The sequence below is a fragment of the Micropterus salmoides genome, unplaced genomic scaffold, assembly GCF_014851395.1.
Source record: "Micropterus salmoides isolate LMB-PRFRI ecotype aquatic unplaced genomic scaffold, ASM1485139v1 Ms_hic_scaffold_11, whole genome shotgun sequence".
Lineage (NCBI taxonomy): Eukaryota > Metazoa > Chordata > Actinopteri > Centrarchiformes > Centrarchidae > Micropterus > Micropterus salmoides.
The window spans coordinates 26,000,329-26,017,643 of record NW_024040152.1 but is presented as its reverse complement, the minus strand read 5'-3'; the positions used below and the strand labels follow the sequence as shown (position 1 = coordinate 26,017,643).

The 17,315-nt window shown below is 41.3% G+C and overlaps 1 protein-coding gene across 2 annotated transcripts; it reads left to right on the top strand.

Annotated features, from left to right (window-relative positions):
- The first annotated feature begins 2,151 nt into the window (after positions 1 to 2,151).
- On the top strand, positions 2,152 to 7,646 carry tmem147 (transmembrane protein 147). Of its 2 annotated transcripts, none has more exons than XM_038712006.1 (8): positions 2,152 to 2,245; positions 3,101 to 3,199; positions 4,389 to 4,458; positions 4,635 to 4,700; positions 4,843 to 4,979; positions 5,074 to 5,158; positions 5,471 to 5,592; positions 6,696 to 7,646. In XM_038712006.1, the coding sequence occupies exons 2-8, from the start codon at positions 3,123 to 3,125 to the stop codon at positions 6,814 to 6,816; spliced, it is 678 nt and encodes a 225-aa protein (XP_038567934.1). In that variant the 5' UTR covers positions 2,152 to 2,245; positions 3,101 to 3,122; the 3' UTR covers positions 6,817 to 7,646. The 2 variants fall into 2 exon arrangements, with proteins under 2 accessions (XP_038567934.1, XP_038567935.1); XM_038712007.1 differs by lacking the exon at positions 2,152 to 2,245 and adding an exon at positions 2,381 to 2,399.
- The last annotated feature ends 9,669 nt before the right edge of the window (positions 7,647 to 17,315 follow it).

Sequence of the window (17,315 nt, the reverse complement as noted above, 5' to 3'; positions counted from 1 at the left end):
AATACCTTCCTACCTTTCTGATAGGAAGCCTTCTTGAGGTGGTATAAAACATTTCTTCTTATATTCTGATTTGAGTTGTGGACAACTATGACCACATGAATTAAAAAAACATTTCACTGCCCAAGTCAGCTATAACACAAGTCTTGATCATCAGACTACATGCTGTACAGTATTTGTGGACAGATTTTGTCCCAGGATTTCTTATGCATTTCTTCGTTGCATGATTTAGAATAATAAGGTGAGAAATGGGTCTATTCTGAGTTCATCCTGCACTGCAGCAGCTAATAAAGTCCATTTAATCCCCCAAACGCTTTTCTTTTAGGCAGGCTGGAGCAGAAAAGAACTCACCTTTCTCAAGTTGTACAGTAATGTCACATGTGTATGAAGGTGGATCAAACAAGCTAATCTTAAATGTCAAAGTAGAGAGGAGCCTAGTAGGCCTATTTATTTTCATTCATTACACAATATGAATAAGCTATGCAGACAGTTGTAAAGAAAGAACATCTTTTTCTTCTGTTCTCTACTTGTTATAGTTACACAGTATTAGGGGTGTGGGCTGTATTAAAAGTATCCACTGTTCTTCCATGCTCTAACACACAGTAACGATGAAATGTGTGCTGTTCTCACATTCTTCCTCTGTATCTACACATAAACAACAAGGCAGGGAAATATAAAAGGAATTTATTTTAATTGTTTGGGTACATTATTGTTCAGTGTACATGCTCACATCTGAAACAAACTTTACGTGCTTGATAACTCTCCCACCCCGCAGACATCTACACACCAATACCGATTTATATTCATAGCGGCAAGTGCTATGTAGCTCCACGTAGGGGACACAGGAAGTGACATATAGCACCTTCATGCGGCGTCGGAACCGCGTAGGAAATTCACAGTCGCACCGGCAGAGCTCCAGAATGTGCAACTCGGCCGGCTCACGCGCGGACGCGCTACTAGTGCGAGGGCCCGCCCAACGCTGCTTGCAGCTTTAATTCTTGATTGATTCCACACCACAGAGGGAGTGATGATTTCATTTCACCCTCCCTAACAACATATACAGTATAGATAGATAGATAGATATATAGAGAGAAGCCGCTACACAGCATGTACCACAGACAAATAGAAGAAGTGGCTGAGATCAAGAAATCTTACCAGTGGCTGGAAAAGGCTGGACTAAAGGACAGCACAGAAGCACTAATCATGGCGGCACAAGAACAGGCACTCAGAACAAGATCAACAGAGGCTGGGGTCTACCACACCAGGCAGGACCCCAGGTGCAGACTGTGCAAGGATGCCCCTGAGACAGTACAGCACATAACAGCAGGGTGTAAGATGCAGGCACGAAGTGCGTACATGGAACGCCATAACCAGGTAGCTGGCATAGTGTACAGGAACATCTGCCATGACTATGGGCTGGAAGTCCCATGGTCAAAATGGAAGACTCCTCCTAAGGTAGTTGAGAATGACCGAGCTAAGATCCTGTGGGACTTCAAGATCCAGACTGACAAACTGGTGATGGCTAACCAACCAGATATCGTGTTGATCGACAAACAGCAGAAGAAAGCTGCAGGACATAATTTGCCTGCTTGTCTTTTGGGGAATTCTGACAACATAAATGAATTCTCGGATGTCTGTGCGCCCTGAATGCACCAAAGGAGGTAGTTAAAGGTGATGAATAGTTCTAATGACTCACCCACACCTAATCCTGTACACCTGATGCTTAGCCAGTGTACACACACACACACACACACACACACACACACACACACACACACACACACACACACACAGAGTAATGAAGTAGCTATTATATTACCTTAACTCTGAGCAGCATACAGTTGTCCTCAGGCAACAGAGGACATAGGGAGAGAGAGAGAGAGAGAGAGAGAGAGAGAGTGTTGTGCTCAATGAAGGACCTCTAATGTCATGTAGGCTATATGATGAACACTTGATCATTGAAACATTATCAGAGCCTCAATCTTCCACAAAAACAGGAATAAATATTTTATATGATAAAACAAACTGTGAGCAACAGAGGGTTAAATTGAGTCCGGAATGAATAAAAATAAGGTTAACACACGTTATTTGACCTATGTAGTACAGGGGAGCATTTAGGCGCTGGGGGGAGCATCTCGCGGAACACATTGTTAAGTTCCTACCGGTGAGATTGTCGGAGGCATTTCGAGGTTGAGCTAAGCTTTACTTCCGTTCTTCATTGGCCGAGACAGTCTGCTCTTCAGATACAGTAAGTGCTGACACTGAACGGCTCTGTTTTATAAGTGCAGTCGTGTGGTTTAAATGCTAACCTAATAAAGACCAGGTTTACGATTAAACTCGACAGAGAGACTTTAAATCTTCAAATCTTGATGTCCAGAAACAGGAGCGTGTCTACACCACTGGTGACTGACGGGATTGTAGTTTAGCTAGCTAACGTAACGTTACAGATTATTTATGTCCTTAATGGCATTAACTCGAGTAGCTTAATAGCTCTGTTGTAACGGATTAAAGCAGACACCTGCTTAACATTTTATCTGGCGATGACAAACTTGTTATTAACGTTACTTCACACATGCTGTAAATCAGCCTGTTAGCCTGTGAGGTAACCGGCGGCCATGGAGCTTCACCCAAAACTGTTCACTGTGCAGTCTAACAAAGTATAGCTGATGCTGAGGAGATATGAACATGAGTAAAATCAAGAACAGAAATGGTAATTAATATTGTATAAGAATACTTGTCCGCTGCTGAAGAAAGCAAATAGTCAATTAAGTTAACCTATTGCAGGAAATAAACCAACAACAATTTAGGGTTGATTGATCATTTAAGCCAGTGAGAAAGCTCAATGCTACATCCTCAGCTTTTAGCTTTTCAAGTTAGAGCATTTACTTTCCTCTGTTGTAAATCATCAAATTGAATATCTGCAGTTTTGGGACAAGTCATATGAAGCCGTCACCTTGGCCCTAATAGAACTTTTGAGGGGCATTTTCACTATTTGTGTGTGTGTTTAAAATGGTTCAGTATTAAACAAATCAGATGAACATGTGGCCTGTTGTATCAACGGCCTGTGAAAACCTAATTTCTTTATGTCTTTCTTTCCACGCAGCTGAATTGTTTGACCAGACATCATGACACTGTTTCACTTTGGGAACTGCTTTGCCCTGGCGTATTTCCCTTACTTTATAACATACAAGTGCAGCGGCCTGTAAGTGTCTGTTTGAATCAGGGATCTGCAGCATGGATGGGGAATGATGCATGCCTATATTGTATAATATCCACCACAGCAGTCATGACCAGTGAAGGATAATTGGAGTCCAAGTAAAATACTGTGTTGTTGTACCATCATGGCTGATTTTACATCATTATTACATGGTTTCTTGTTAATTTCTATAATGTTGTAGCAACATATGCTCAGAGACAAATAGGTCTGTTAATAATTTGCTTATGTGGACCCGTCTCGGGTTTGAGACGGGTCCATATAATCTTCTTAAAACTGTAGTGTGCACCTGATTTGACAGTACCTTTGCTTAAAGAGGTGGTATTATGCTCATTTTCAAAATCCCATTTAGGGGTTGTACCAGAACATGTTTACATGGTTTAATAATAAAAAAAAACAACACTTTTTTTCATACTGCACATTGCTGCAGCTCCTCTTTTCACTCTGTGTTGAAGGCTTTGTTTTAGCTATGGAGTGACACATCTTGTCTCTTTGTTGGGAGTTGCACATGCACAGTTCCTAGTTAAGGACTGCTAACCAATCAGAAGCAGAGAAGAGCGGTTAGTGAGACGCAACCACAGCTTTTTTTCAGCTGTACATGTTGTCGACCAGCTTGGCTGGTCGACAACATGTACAGCATGTTGACAACATGTACAGCATGTTTTCAACTGAGCTCTGTCTCTACATCATAGTAACAACTTTATGTCCATTGAGTGTCTGCAGGATAGCTAGTTTGGAAGGGAGAGGAGAGGTGTGTGCTGCAGCTCAGTGTTTTTCCACCGGTGTTTTTGAGGGCATGTCGGAGTAGCCGCTTGGTGAGCGTTACGTGAGGTGCATTTAGCTTTCTTCCCTGTTTCGTCACAGGGATGAAAGGGAAACGGCTGGACTACAAATGAGCTGTTTTCAAGCAGTTCAGAGCAGTGTTTTCTGTGGGAGATGGGAAATCCCTTTGGGGTGGGCTTTGGATTTTTTCACTTTGCAAACATGCACAAAAAAGGTATATAACTCAATAAAGGAGAGGGAAAAACCAAAAACCATAATACCACCTCTATAACACATTGCACCCAAGTTTCCGCCGGGACTGCCTTGTCTCTCAATAACTTGTTGTATTCTGCATTCTGTGCCTCCTCATTTTACAATCCTACGATTTAACTCTGTTTGTGTGTTCAAACTTTAGTTCAGAGTACAATGCCTTCTGGAGATGTGTCCAGGCTGGAGCAACCTACTTGTTTGTCCAACTCTGTAAGGTGAGTGTGAGCTTTCTGATGATTAAACAATCATTCATGATTTTGAGGCTAAAGTGCCTGCAATGAAATAAAATCGAGCAGGGGAGATTGCAGGAAAAAGGACAAACTACGAGGTCATTCAATGCCTTGTGTTTTGAAGTGTGTAAACGGGGTTTGCTTACCTTTTTGTGTTTCAGATGCTGTTCCTAGCTACATTTTTCCCCACATGGGAAGGGGGAGCTGGAGTTTATGACTTTGTAGGAGTGAGTGTTGAAACTTCGTTATTCTTTCACAACAACACAAGATTTTTCACACATATTTACTTAACTATTATAAATGCAAGACAAAAAAAGCAAGTAGATTACCAGCTTGTGTAGGAGGCTGTAATGTGTGTTTGTTGTGCAGGAATTTATGAAGGCAACAGTGGACCTGGCAGATCTGTTGGGCCTCCATCTTGTGATGTCTCGTAATGCTGGCAAAGGAGAGTACAAGATCATGGTGGCTGCCATGGGCTGGGCAACAGCAGAACTTGTGATGTCTAGGTAAGCACTAATACTGTTTCTGCAGAGATAACATGAGCTAGACAAATTATTAAACACTGAATCTCACCGGTTGTGTCCCGCTGTGACTCTTCAGGTGTCTTCCTCTGTGGGTGGGAGCCAGAGGGATTGAGTTTGACTGGAAATACATCCAGATGAGCTTTGACTCTAACATTAGTTTGGTGAGTAGCTGTCCTCTTCTCTTTGCTCACTGCTCTACTCTGTCTGCTTCTGCCCTTCCAGTCTTCTGTCCTTGACCTTCAGTCTTACAATAAAAACATTTGTTCTTGTCTGTTCATTCTCAGTTCTCTCTGTCCTTGACCTTCAGTCTATCTGTTTTCTACTGAAAAGATTACAATAAAAACATGTGTTCTTGTCTGTGTGCTCAGATACACGTCTGTCTTTAGGTCTATTGAATCTGTAATGTGAATATTTGTATTAGTGTGTAAAGAAACTAAATTAAAACTAGTAATTATTTCTCTGTCTCTTTATAGGTCCATTATATTGCCATGGCAGCAGTGGTGTGGATGTTCACACGATATGACCTTCCTAAGAGCTTCAGGCTTCCTGTCACTGTGCTGCTGGCTCTCTGTGTCTACAAGGCCTTCTTAATGGAGTAAGTCTGACACGCTTTTACACACACTCATATGCAACGCAAACAGATACAGACCTTTAGACGTACTACTTTCAGGGATATGACATTGCTGCTATTGGTGAAAAATAAATAGTTGAAGGTCAAATGGAGCATGTAACTCAGTTATCCTGACTGATTGAATTTAATTGCAAGAGAGAAAAATCCCAAAGAAGATATTGTTCATTAGTAAGATTTAGACATGTTGGAATTAGGGCTGGACCCAACAGCAATGGGGTTTATTAATTTTATTCTCTTGTCCTAAAAGCTGTCTAAAAGTTAGAAGCAAATTTTGTATAATAACGTGTTGTTATAGTTCCACTACTGGAAATAGCACTCACCCTGTCTGTTCTCCCTGGACCCCCACCAGGCTAAACTATTCCCTTATTCTTCTCTGGACCTGCTCAGCTACAGCTTTCCCCTTGCTCTGCACAGCAGCCACCAACTCGGTTCTGCACATTTCCGGTTTTCCGCTTAGCCCCGCTCTTCCCCGGCTCAATATGCCATCCCTTCAACCCTGCGATAAATATGCCTTTTATCCAACTCCTCGCCTCTCTTAGTTCTGCACTTGTGTCTACTAGCCATAACTAAGTTATAGTTAAATAACTTGTTGTTTTAGTTAGCCTACGCTCTAAGAATAAAGAAACCAAACGTTCACTCACTCAATCACACGGAGACGCAGACAGACTTATGCACTCATGACTGCCATTCAGTTCAACCAATGTTTGATCGCCTGTGTAGTGCCTGCACTTTACTTTGCATGGGTGATAATAATGTTAAAGATTAAGAGACCAGCAGAACATGTTATTTAATTTCCTTTTTGTAAAAGGGCTCATTCTGTTGACCATATGTCATCCATCATCAAATTCATGGCTTTTTACCAGTTTAGATTCTTACAAATGGGTGGAAGAAATGGGTATTTTAAAAATATCTGATAATTCAAGTTTCCTGATATTTAGGTGGCCAAATATCTGGAATCTGTTATGTAACTATTCATCTGTCGCTCTAATGGATAGCTCCACCACTGCCAATGCATTTGTTTTGTTTTGTTCTTCTTCTTCTTACATTTCTCTCTGTTGTGTCTTCAGGTTGTTTGTCCATGTCTTCCTGTTGGGCAGCTGGACAGTGTTGTTGGTGAAAGCCGTGCTGACCGGTGCCATCTCTCTCTGCTCACTGTTTCTCTTTGTCACGCTGGTCCACAGCAACTAAGTAAAACTCAGCATCCTGGGATAAGCCTTCAGCAGTCTCTCTGGTCCAGATTCTTTTTGGTCTGGGGTTGTTATAAATCAGAAGCTGATCCCTGACACCATTTCAGACTTACCACCATGTAACACCAAAGACTGAAAAGTGCTTGTTGACATTGGTTCGTTGGAATGGTCTGATGTATAAAACAGGCTACGAACAGGCAAGCTAACCAGTTCGTACAGACCCCTGATGGAGAACATGCACTCAGGGTGAAGGTTTGTTTGCTTTCAGTCTACCAGTATGACCTGCAGGATGAGCGATGACATCAGGAGACAAGATTGGCTTATCTAAGGTGAATTTTTTTTATCCGAATGACCACAAATGAATTGTGACTTTATAAATAACATCATTCTTTCCTGTGTGTTGTCCAATGAGCCATTCTTAGATTAAATAGTGCATTTATAACAAACTGATGAAAGTGACAGTTCCTTGTGTGGCCACAAATTTATACATTTATTTATATACAAGTAAATAATACATATAGTCAAATCGGAACTGTAGCAAGATTTTTCTAATCATTGTCAAAATATTAAATATTTAAAGTAACTCAAAAAATGAATTCAGCCCGCAGTATAAAGAAATTGAGGTCCACTCAACGTTGTAATGATGGCATTTTCTTAAATTGTACTGTAATTGTATGTTATTTTGACATTTAATTAACAAACATTTCTTCTTGTCTTATCATGCTCTATGACTTTTGATTCATCAGACTATGTAGTGTCATGAATGATCAGATGTTCCATTTCAATTATTAAAGACGTGGTATTATGCTCATTTTCAGCCACGGAGTGATACATCTTGCCTCTATATGATCTTTGTTGGGAGTTGCACATGCGCAGTTCCTAGTTAAGGACAACTAGCCAGTGAGAAGCCGGTAAACACGGCTTTGGTTCAGCTGTATATCCCCATACCAGCTTAGCAACATGGACTGGAGCTTCAGAGTGGTGAATTATTAATATGTCATCCATAAAGTTTTAACTGAGCTCTGTCTCTACATCACAGTAACAACTTTATGTCCATTGACTGCCTGGAGGGTAACTAGTGTTTGGAAGGGAGAGGAGAGGTGTGTGCCGCAGCTCAGGGTTTTTCCACAGGTGTTTTTGAGGGCTTGTCGGACTAGTCGCTTGTCCAGCGTTACATGAGGCGCATTTTGCTTTGCAAAGGGAAACGGCTGGACTACAAACAAGCTGTTTTCAAGCAGTTCAGAGAAGTGTTTTCTGTGGGAGATGGGAACTCACTTTGGGCTGGACTTTTTCACTTTGCAATATTACATGCACAAAAAAGGTATGTAACTCAATTAAGAAGCCAAAAAGAATTATAGCACCTCTTTAACCAAATTACAGTTAGATTTAGACCAAATTTATGAAGATAAGGCAATAGGAGCATTTGTAAGATATAGAAGGAAATGTCTGGAAAAAAGAAATGCAGGTCTTTCCTCTTTGAATAAACCTAATATTAATGGACAAGTGTCAGAAAATGCAAGGGAAATCTCTGACTAATGTGGTCTACATGTGAAAAAAGCAGATAAATCATCCTTTAAAGTATTTTCACAAATTGAATAAAGGTTTCACAAATCTGAAACTATGTTTGATTAAAACTTTAGCCTCCGTGGGACAATCTAGTCCAGTTTTGAGATCTCTAGGTTTAGTGTTTTGGATCTGGACCTGGTCTAATGTGGTCTACATGCGAAAAAAGCCTTGAAATCGCCCTTTAAAGTATTTTCACAAATCTGAAACTATACCTTTTTTCATTATCACAAATAAAATACATTTTTTTCAAATCTAAAAAAGTGTTTCAGATTTTAGGCTTTGCCTAAAATGCTTGCCTAAAACAGCTTGCACAGCAGTAAGAGGTGCAAAAAACGGAGAATCGGTCACTCAGCAATTTAAGTTAACTTTCACTTAAATTCCCCTTAACTGCCGAGTCGGAAGCTGTGAATCGGAAGCTAACTTCAGCGTCGTTGAAGGGAGGGATATTAATGATAGGTCTACATCTTTCTTCTCTTCCATAAGGGATAGTGCAAAATCTATAGATGAGGAATCAAAAAAGATGTGTGACCAGAATATAACTTTAGAAGAAATAAAAAGTAATATAGCTAAGTTAAAAGATAATAAATCCCCTGGAAATGATGGACTAACAAGCCAATTCTATGTTTTTCAAGAACCCTGCAGAATTTATTTTATTTGTATTTAGGGAAGCAACTGAGGTTGGGAAGCTACCTCCAACCTTGTCTCAAGGGCTAATCTCCTTAATACCTAAGCCAGATAAAGACTTTAATTGAAAACTGGAGGCCTATAACGTTAATAAACAATGGCGTCAAATTACTTGCTCTAATATTTGCTCAGAGATTGCGTTTATGCCTCAATACAATTATTGATGATTGTCAGTCTGGTTTTATGCGTGGAAGGCATAATTAATAATAGCCTTTTCATCTAATTTTAGATTTAGTTGATTACAACCAGTTTATTAATGAAAATAGTTATATTTTGTTTTTAGACTTTTATAGGGCCTTCCACACTGTGAAGCATAGTTTTTTATTTAATACTTTAGACTTTTTTGGCTTTGTAAGTTATTTTAAATGTGCAATCCAGACGTTTTTAAAGGTTGTAATTGTTCTGTTAAACTACCATTTGGCACGCAAACAATGGCACCTCACATTAAAAAAAGATAATTTCAAAGATATACAAATAGCCAAAAATCAATTAAAATGCTGTCAATTAGCAGATGACACAACTATTTTTTACAGAATGAAGAAGAAGTAGAAAAGGCTATTGACTGTGTTAATGTATTCTCTTCGGTATCAGGTCTAACTTTAAATATTAAAAATTAGAGATTTTTGCCACCCTGCGTTGGACTGGCGACCTCTCCAGGGTGTACCCCGCCTTTCGCCCGATGTCAGCTGGGATTGGCTCCAACCCCCCGCGACCCTGTACGCAGGATAAGCGGTTGACGGTGGATGTATGGAGATTTTTGCCTTAAAAATAAGGAAAATGACTTTGTTGACACATGTGGTATCCGTATAGTGGGTGAATTCAAATTGCAGAGATCCCACTTCTTCAGGTATTTACAAGTCAGAGACTTTGCTCACAATCGTTTCCCTGGCTTTCCTGCTATTCCTCCTTCTACTCTACTTCTATTCCTTACACACCAATCCTCGTCCTCTGATAAACTGCTATTTGGTCTGAGGTCCTTAATATAGAGATAGAGCCTGAGGTCTGGCAGTGCGCTCTGAAATGGGTCCATGCAGCATCGATTTATGCCCGGCATGGGGATTTGCAGTGCAAAGTAATTAATTGAGTCCACTGGTCTAAAAGCAAACTAGCTCACATCCAAATTGCGATAAGTGTCACTTAGGACCAGCTAACCTCTGTCACATGTTTTGGACCTGTCCTGCTCTCTCTCTCTCGGTTCTGGAATTCTGTATTTGACTCACTCTCGGCCATCACATCTACCAAAGTCCTCCAATCACCCTTTGTAGGCCTGTTCGATGTCCTGCCTGCTACAAACCCACTGCCACCCTACTTCACTGAACTGGTGGCTTTTCTCACGTTATTAGCGAGGTGACAGCCCACTCAACTGCCCCTTCTTGTGGCTCCTGGCTGGCTTATGTTCTCTCCCTGTACTAGCAGCCCACAGTATGTCTCGTTTGTGAGTGTCAGTATGTGTTTCCAGGTTGGTGATTCTGTGTGGGTTTTGACAAACTTTCTCCTCTTGTTTTAAGTTAACACCACTTTCTGTTATTAGTGCTTACCTCACCACATTCAATGATATATTGTATATTACTCACACAGATGAATGTAAGGGTCTGTGTCTGTTCTTTTTGTTGAAAACTCAATAAATAAATCATGTTTTTTTTTAAAACTGAATGCAGCCTTGTAGACAATATTTTTTCCTTGTAATCCACATTTCCATTGCATGGATAGCCTTTGGTCAGTCCCCCTCCTTAAAGGCTAAATTATTATCAAAACAATTTAATAATGAATTGCATTTTAACAGCATTGTTTATTATTCTTATATAACATGCATTTTTTATTTGTTTATTCCATATCTATATATTTCTACATTTATGTTTGTCTACGTGTAGCACCTGATCACCAAAACAAATTCCTCGTACGTGTAAAATACTACTTGGCACTAAAGTTCTTTCTGATTCTGATTATTTTCATACACAAAAAGCGATAACAGTAGCCTACTGCTCCTACCAGGCTGGACATGCAGTCTATCAAATATGTATCCCTGTCCATAATGCACAGATGATGGCCTATAACATCAAGTATTATCAATTTGTGTATACTTCACATCATGACTTATAACAGTGGTTAATATGGAGAAGTTTCTATTTTCCTAGCAAAGGTTATAGTGGGATACATATTATTTCAGACTGTATTTTCAACCTGCCATAAAATGTATCCCCCCTTTATAATGCACAGATGATGACCTACTATCAAGTACTTCGTTTTGGGTATATTTCACATCATGACCAATGAATATAGAGGCATTTGTTGTTTCCTAGCAAAAGTTATAGTGGGATACAAAATACAAACTGAGATCCAGAGAATATCTAGTACACTAGAGCTTATACTGTTCATTAAGCCTTACAACGATGTGTTGCATCAAAGAATGTACTGTAACTTGAGCTATAGTTAACAGGAATGTTTTGTTTTTTTTAAATAATGTAATTTAATAAAACTATAAGTTGCTGAAAAAATCCTGTTACTGAAAAAAATAACTGTAAGTTAGTGAAACATACTAAAACATTACATTATAAACTAAACAAGACATTTTGAAAGCTTGAACATTGCCTTTGTCTCTTTTGTACCAGATTGAATGCGCCCCTCTAACAAAACAACTAGCCCCAGCCTGGCCCCTCCAATAAAATTGGCCTAGAACCACCACTGCGTGGAAAGCCTGAGGGCGAGAGAGCAGCGTCAAAGACCCCCAAAACAACCACATCCAGCCAACCTCCCTGGCCTTCCATGTGCTTTGAGCATTGAGGATGGCTTGATCCTCAGGCCGGAGGCATGGTTCATAGGCAGATGATGACCAACGGCCCATAGCTATGAGCGTTGAGACAGCAGCTATGGCTGCTGCTGTTGTTGCTGCTCCTATGCAGAGAGAACTATAACTGTATAGCCAATGAAAATCGTAGGTTCTCATTATAAAATAATGAGATGCAATTCCATTTGACGCACAGAAGAGAACAGAACCAGAGCTCGGATCTGCATCCTGTATCAGAAGTTCACCATATCTTGGAGTTTCCTTACTGATTTGTAGAGGTCTAATAGCCTGGATATATAGGAGGGTCCCAGGAGGAAATTACAGTATGTGCACTGAGAAATTAAAATGACGGAACAAAAAAAACAATTCTCTTTTTGAGATTGCTATGGCTTCATGCGCATTTCTCCTATCCTCTCTGATTCAATAAAATTTTTCAAGAGGCAGGGATGCTTGTATCCGGTTGCTATCTAAGGTGATACCTAGAAATTGTATAGTTTTAAACGTGCCTGATGTTTTCTCTTCTGATAGAGGAATACCCAGTATTTCAAAAGTATGACTGAGAGCAGAGATGCACCAATCTGGTTTTGAATTTACATGGTCCAATAGCAGAAAATTTGAGATGAAGCAGTAGGCAATTTACTGTTGTTAAGAAGAATCCAGCAACCACTAATTGAAAGATCAACGGTTCCGATCCCCGGCTCCTCCAGTCTGCAAGTCGAAGTTAGATACTGAACCCCAAATTGCTGCCCTGTGTATATGATGAGCAGTTGGCACCTTAGCCTCTGCCATCAGTGTATGAATGTATGTGAATGGGGCCAATTGTGTAAAAGCGCTTCGAGTGATTGGAAAATGAGAAAAGTGCTATATTTACCAAAGTATCGAATGTTTTTGGATTGCTGCGAGAACCGAAGTCTAACACCAAATAAATTCCATTGTGAATCGTGTAAAGCCTCACTTTGAAAGCGTCTGTGTAGAGCTCTCCAGCAGGTATAACTAGTGATTTACATATATATATATATATATATATATATAAAAATAGATAGATAGATAGATAGATATAAATATATATCACAAGTGATGGATGTTATATTATGTTCTGGGGTATTCGAGAAGTGTGAACATCTACCAACTTATTCCAAATGAAAGCATATATATTCTTACTAGGTTAAAGGTTTGTTTATTATTCCTGGTCTCCAGACTATCTTTTCTGTGTATGCTTAATAGTTACAGTACGCAGGCGTCTCGCGTTTCAAGTACGCCTTGCCGGTGAGCGACTATAAACTAGCATTGCTAGTAATTCAGATCAAAAATTTATATCAGTGGAAACGCTCAAATGCGCAACGAAATTTTACAACACGTATAAACCGCCTTAACGTTAATGCTGGCCGTTTACGTGAAGTTGAGTTGTCAGAAGAGTTAGCGAGATTGAAGGATGATTATGGCAAACTCCTCGATGTCAGTAATGAATATGTTGACACACAGAACCCGATAGACCCTACGGGTGACGACAGTGAGTCGCGGGACGCCCTGGTGAAGAGAGATGCCAGTGAGCAAAGGTTCCTAGAAGAGCAAGATCATGGAAATGCTGTGGTCCAAGTATGCAGCGCCGGACATGGACGCTGTTGTAACACAGTTCAAGTCTGCTCTTGATCGGGCTCTCGGGAAAAGTAAGGTAGTGCCATGGACGCAGCAAAGGGTCGAAAGTGGTAAGCTGGATAGGAAACTCCATGAACTCAGGGAGGCTGCGTACACTTGGAGAGACTATCGGCCACATGGAAAGGAAAAATGGATGCTCCTTTTATCATTGAGAGATGACAAGGAGCAACTGATGGATGAGTGGACATGCTGACGTGATAATGAGGTCATGAAGAGGAACAGTACAGAACAAAAGGACGATGTAGACGGAGGTGAGGAGGAAGAGGATGAAGAGGTGGGAGGCGATGATGCGGTTGGTGGGCCTATCACAACAGCCATCAACAGCCTTACAGCTGCAGATAACATCACCCTTACCCAACCAGTAAGCCTTGCTATTGCTACTCCGCTTGTTAACACCTGGCATGCTGTCATCAATCCGCCCACTGATGGGCAGGGAACTGTATATGTTACGAGCTCTTAGAGAGAAATGGAAGGTTAGATATAGGTCTATAGTTGGCTAAATCATCTGGATCAAGTTTGAGCATTTTCAGAAGAGGTTTAATTACAGCTACTTTAAAGTACTGTGGTACATAGCCTGTTGATAAAGATAGATTGATCATATCTAGTATAGAAGTGCTGACTAAGGGTAAAACTTCTTTAAGAAGCCTAGTCGGGATGGGGTCTAAGAGGCAGGTTGATGGTTTAGATGAAGAAATTATTGAAATTAGTTGGTAAAGATTGAGGGAAGCAAAGCAGTCTAAACATATATCTGGTTCTACAGCTGTTTCTAAGGTTCCTGAGTTTAGAGATAAGTTGGTGCCAGTTGAGGGCAGGTCTTGGTGAATTTTGTCTCTAATAGCTAGAATTTTATCATTAAAGAAGCTCATGAAGTCGTAACTACTGAGAGCTATGGGAATACTTGGCTCAATAAAGCTGTGACTCTCTGTCAGCCTGGCTACAGTGCTGAAAAGAAACCTGGGGTTGTTCCTATTTTCCTCTATTAAGGACGAGTAGTACACTGCTCTGGCATTACGGAGGGCCTATAAGTTTTAAGACTATCTTGCCAAATTAAACGAGAATTTTCCAGTTTGGTGGAACGCCAATTCCTCTCAAGTTTCTGTGATATTTGCTTTAATTTGCGAGTTTCAGTATTATACCATGGAGCTAACCATCTTTGTTTTATTATTTTCTTTTTTAGAGGGGCTACAGAGTCGAGTGTCATTCATAGCGTTCCTGCAGCACTATCAACAAGATGATTGATTTGGGAGGGACTGAAATTAGCATAGGAGTCCTCCGTTACTTTGTGACTTGAGAATGAATTTAGCTACAGCACTATCAGACAGACATCTTGTATAGAAATCTTTGCCCAATGGCATGTAGTTCAGCAATATAAACTCAAAAGTTATCAAACAGTGGTCGGATAAAGAGGGATTCTGTGGGAACACTATTAAATGTTCAATTTCAATACCGTATACCAAAACAAGGTTGAGGGTGTGGTTAAAACAGTGAGTCAGTTCATGAACACTCTGAGAGAAGCCAATGGAATCTAACAGAGAGATAAACGCAGTACTGAAGCTGTCATTCTCAACATCCACATGAATATTAAAATCCCCTACAATAATAACTTTGTCCGTTTTATGGACTAAAGTTGACGAGAAACTGTGCAAATTCAGATAAGAATTCAGAATACGGACCAAGTGCTCGGTACACTATAACAAAAAGAATTGGTTGCAGTGATTTCCAACTTGGCTGTGAAAGACTAAGAACAAGGCTTTCAAATGAGTTATAATTTAGTTTAGGTGTAGAGCTGATTAGTAGGCTAGAGTCGAAGATAGCTGCAACTCCACCTCCTCGGCCTGTGCCTCGAGGAATGTGAGTATTAATATGACTGGGAGGGGTGGATTCATTTAGGTCCACATTTAACTCTCCTATTTGTTTGCACTATTGCTCTTGTGGTTTTAATTTTTATGCAATTTTTAGGTTTTTACGCACAGCTCCTCTTCAGTTTACCTTTGATTTAAATAATTTCAATGGTCAAGGGACAGACACCGTCATTATAGGATTTTCATTAAGTAACTCCTGAAATGGAGGAGCAGAGAAGTGTGTTAGACTGCGACTCTGCGTAGGGTTTGGGGTGGGTAACTGCTCAATTAGAAGGGCAGAGAAGTGTGCGACTCTGCCTCCTGGTCTCAACTCTGGGTTGTTGAAAACAAAGCAGAGAAAAAGAGGGGACCTTGTGGTCCGACAGAGGAGCAAGAGGCTGTGTTCGCCGAGTTGGGGCTGACTCCCCACCAGTTGGAGGCTGTCTGCAAAGCCTGTACTAACAAGGCAGTGTTGTCAGTGTGTTCTGGCAAGGGTCTGATAGAACAGAGCAGCTTGAAAGAACATCCAGTCCTCATGATGCTCATACCTGTCATGACAAAGAGAGGAGACAGTCTTGGAGCCTTGTTCGATCTCGTTTCTGACACAAATTACATTACACACCAAGCTGTGGAAAGGGTCGGGCTGACGGGGGAACCAATCTCCCTTGTCGTGTATGGTGTCGGCATGATGAGGGTGAAAGTTGATACAAAAAGGTATCTCGTGACAATAAAAGTGTGGACCTCACGAGGATCCCTGAAGATTCACGAGATGATCTGCTACGGGATGGAAGACATATCCAAAGTGGATTGAGTGGTGAGATCAGAGTGACTAGAGCAGTTCTTCCCTGAAGCTAAGCCGGGAGAACTCGCCCCCTATTGATCAGTACTCGAGATGGTCGATTAGCTCCACAAATGCTGAAAAGGGTCGGCGACCTGGTGTTGTGGGATGGTCCTCTGGGCAAGATCGTGAGTGGTGTGCATCCAGACCTCTTCGAAAAAGTGGAGGTGACCACATCGCAGTCAGAGACGCACTTCACTCACTCAATGAAGACGGTAGCCATCAAAGTTGAAGAACACTTCGTGGGAAGGCCAAGAAGCCATTTGGAGCAAGGAAGCAGTGTAGAAGTTCGAACGACAGCAGTTTGCAATAAAGAGATCCTTGGGTGGCTAGAATGGGATAGCATCGGTGCAGCATGTGACCCTTCCTGTGGAGGGTGTCACTGTGGACAGTGCCCACCGGGATGAAAGGAGATATCCCTGGCTGATGAGAAAGAGCTGGAGATAATAAAGGCAGGTCTAACCTTCAGGGAGAGAGACGCCCACAGCGACCAGCCACACTGGGATGCGAAGTACCCCTGGAAGGAAAACCCAGTCTCTCTTCCCAACAACTGAAAAGCTGTGGAAGCAACGTTCCTGAGGGCTGAGAAGCAGCTTGCAAAAGACCCCCTGTGGAATGAGGCTTACATGAGGCAAGTCCACGAGATGGTGAGGAGAAGAGCCGCTGTTAAGCTCACTAAGGACATAATGGACAGCTGGAAAGGTGCTGTGTGGTGGGTGAGCCACTTAACCGCTCCAAATCCCCACTCAGTGACTACGCCGGTGCGCCTCGTCTGGAATAGGAGCCAGGAGTTCAGAGGAGTGTGCATGAATGGCATTTTGCTCAATGGCCCAGACGTCCTACAGAGCGGTGCTTCTCAGATTCTGGGAAGGAAAACATGCAGCCATCGGAGACATCACCAAGATGTACAATTCAGTTTGGTTGGAGGAACAAGGGGTCCATGTGCATCGGTTCCTATGGAGAAACTCACCGGAGGATGAGATTGAGGATTATGCTGTCGTGAGGGTGAACATGGGGGACAAACCAGCGGTGTGCATTGCACAGGTTGCCCCAGTTCTCTGATATGAAGGAGGAAAGAAGAGTCATCGAGGAAGACTACACTGACCCACACTGTCTAGACAAGATCCAAG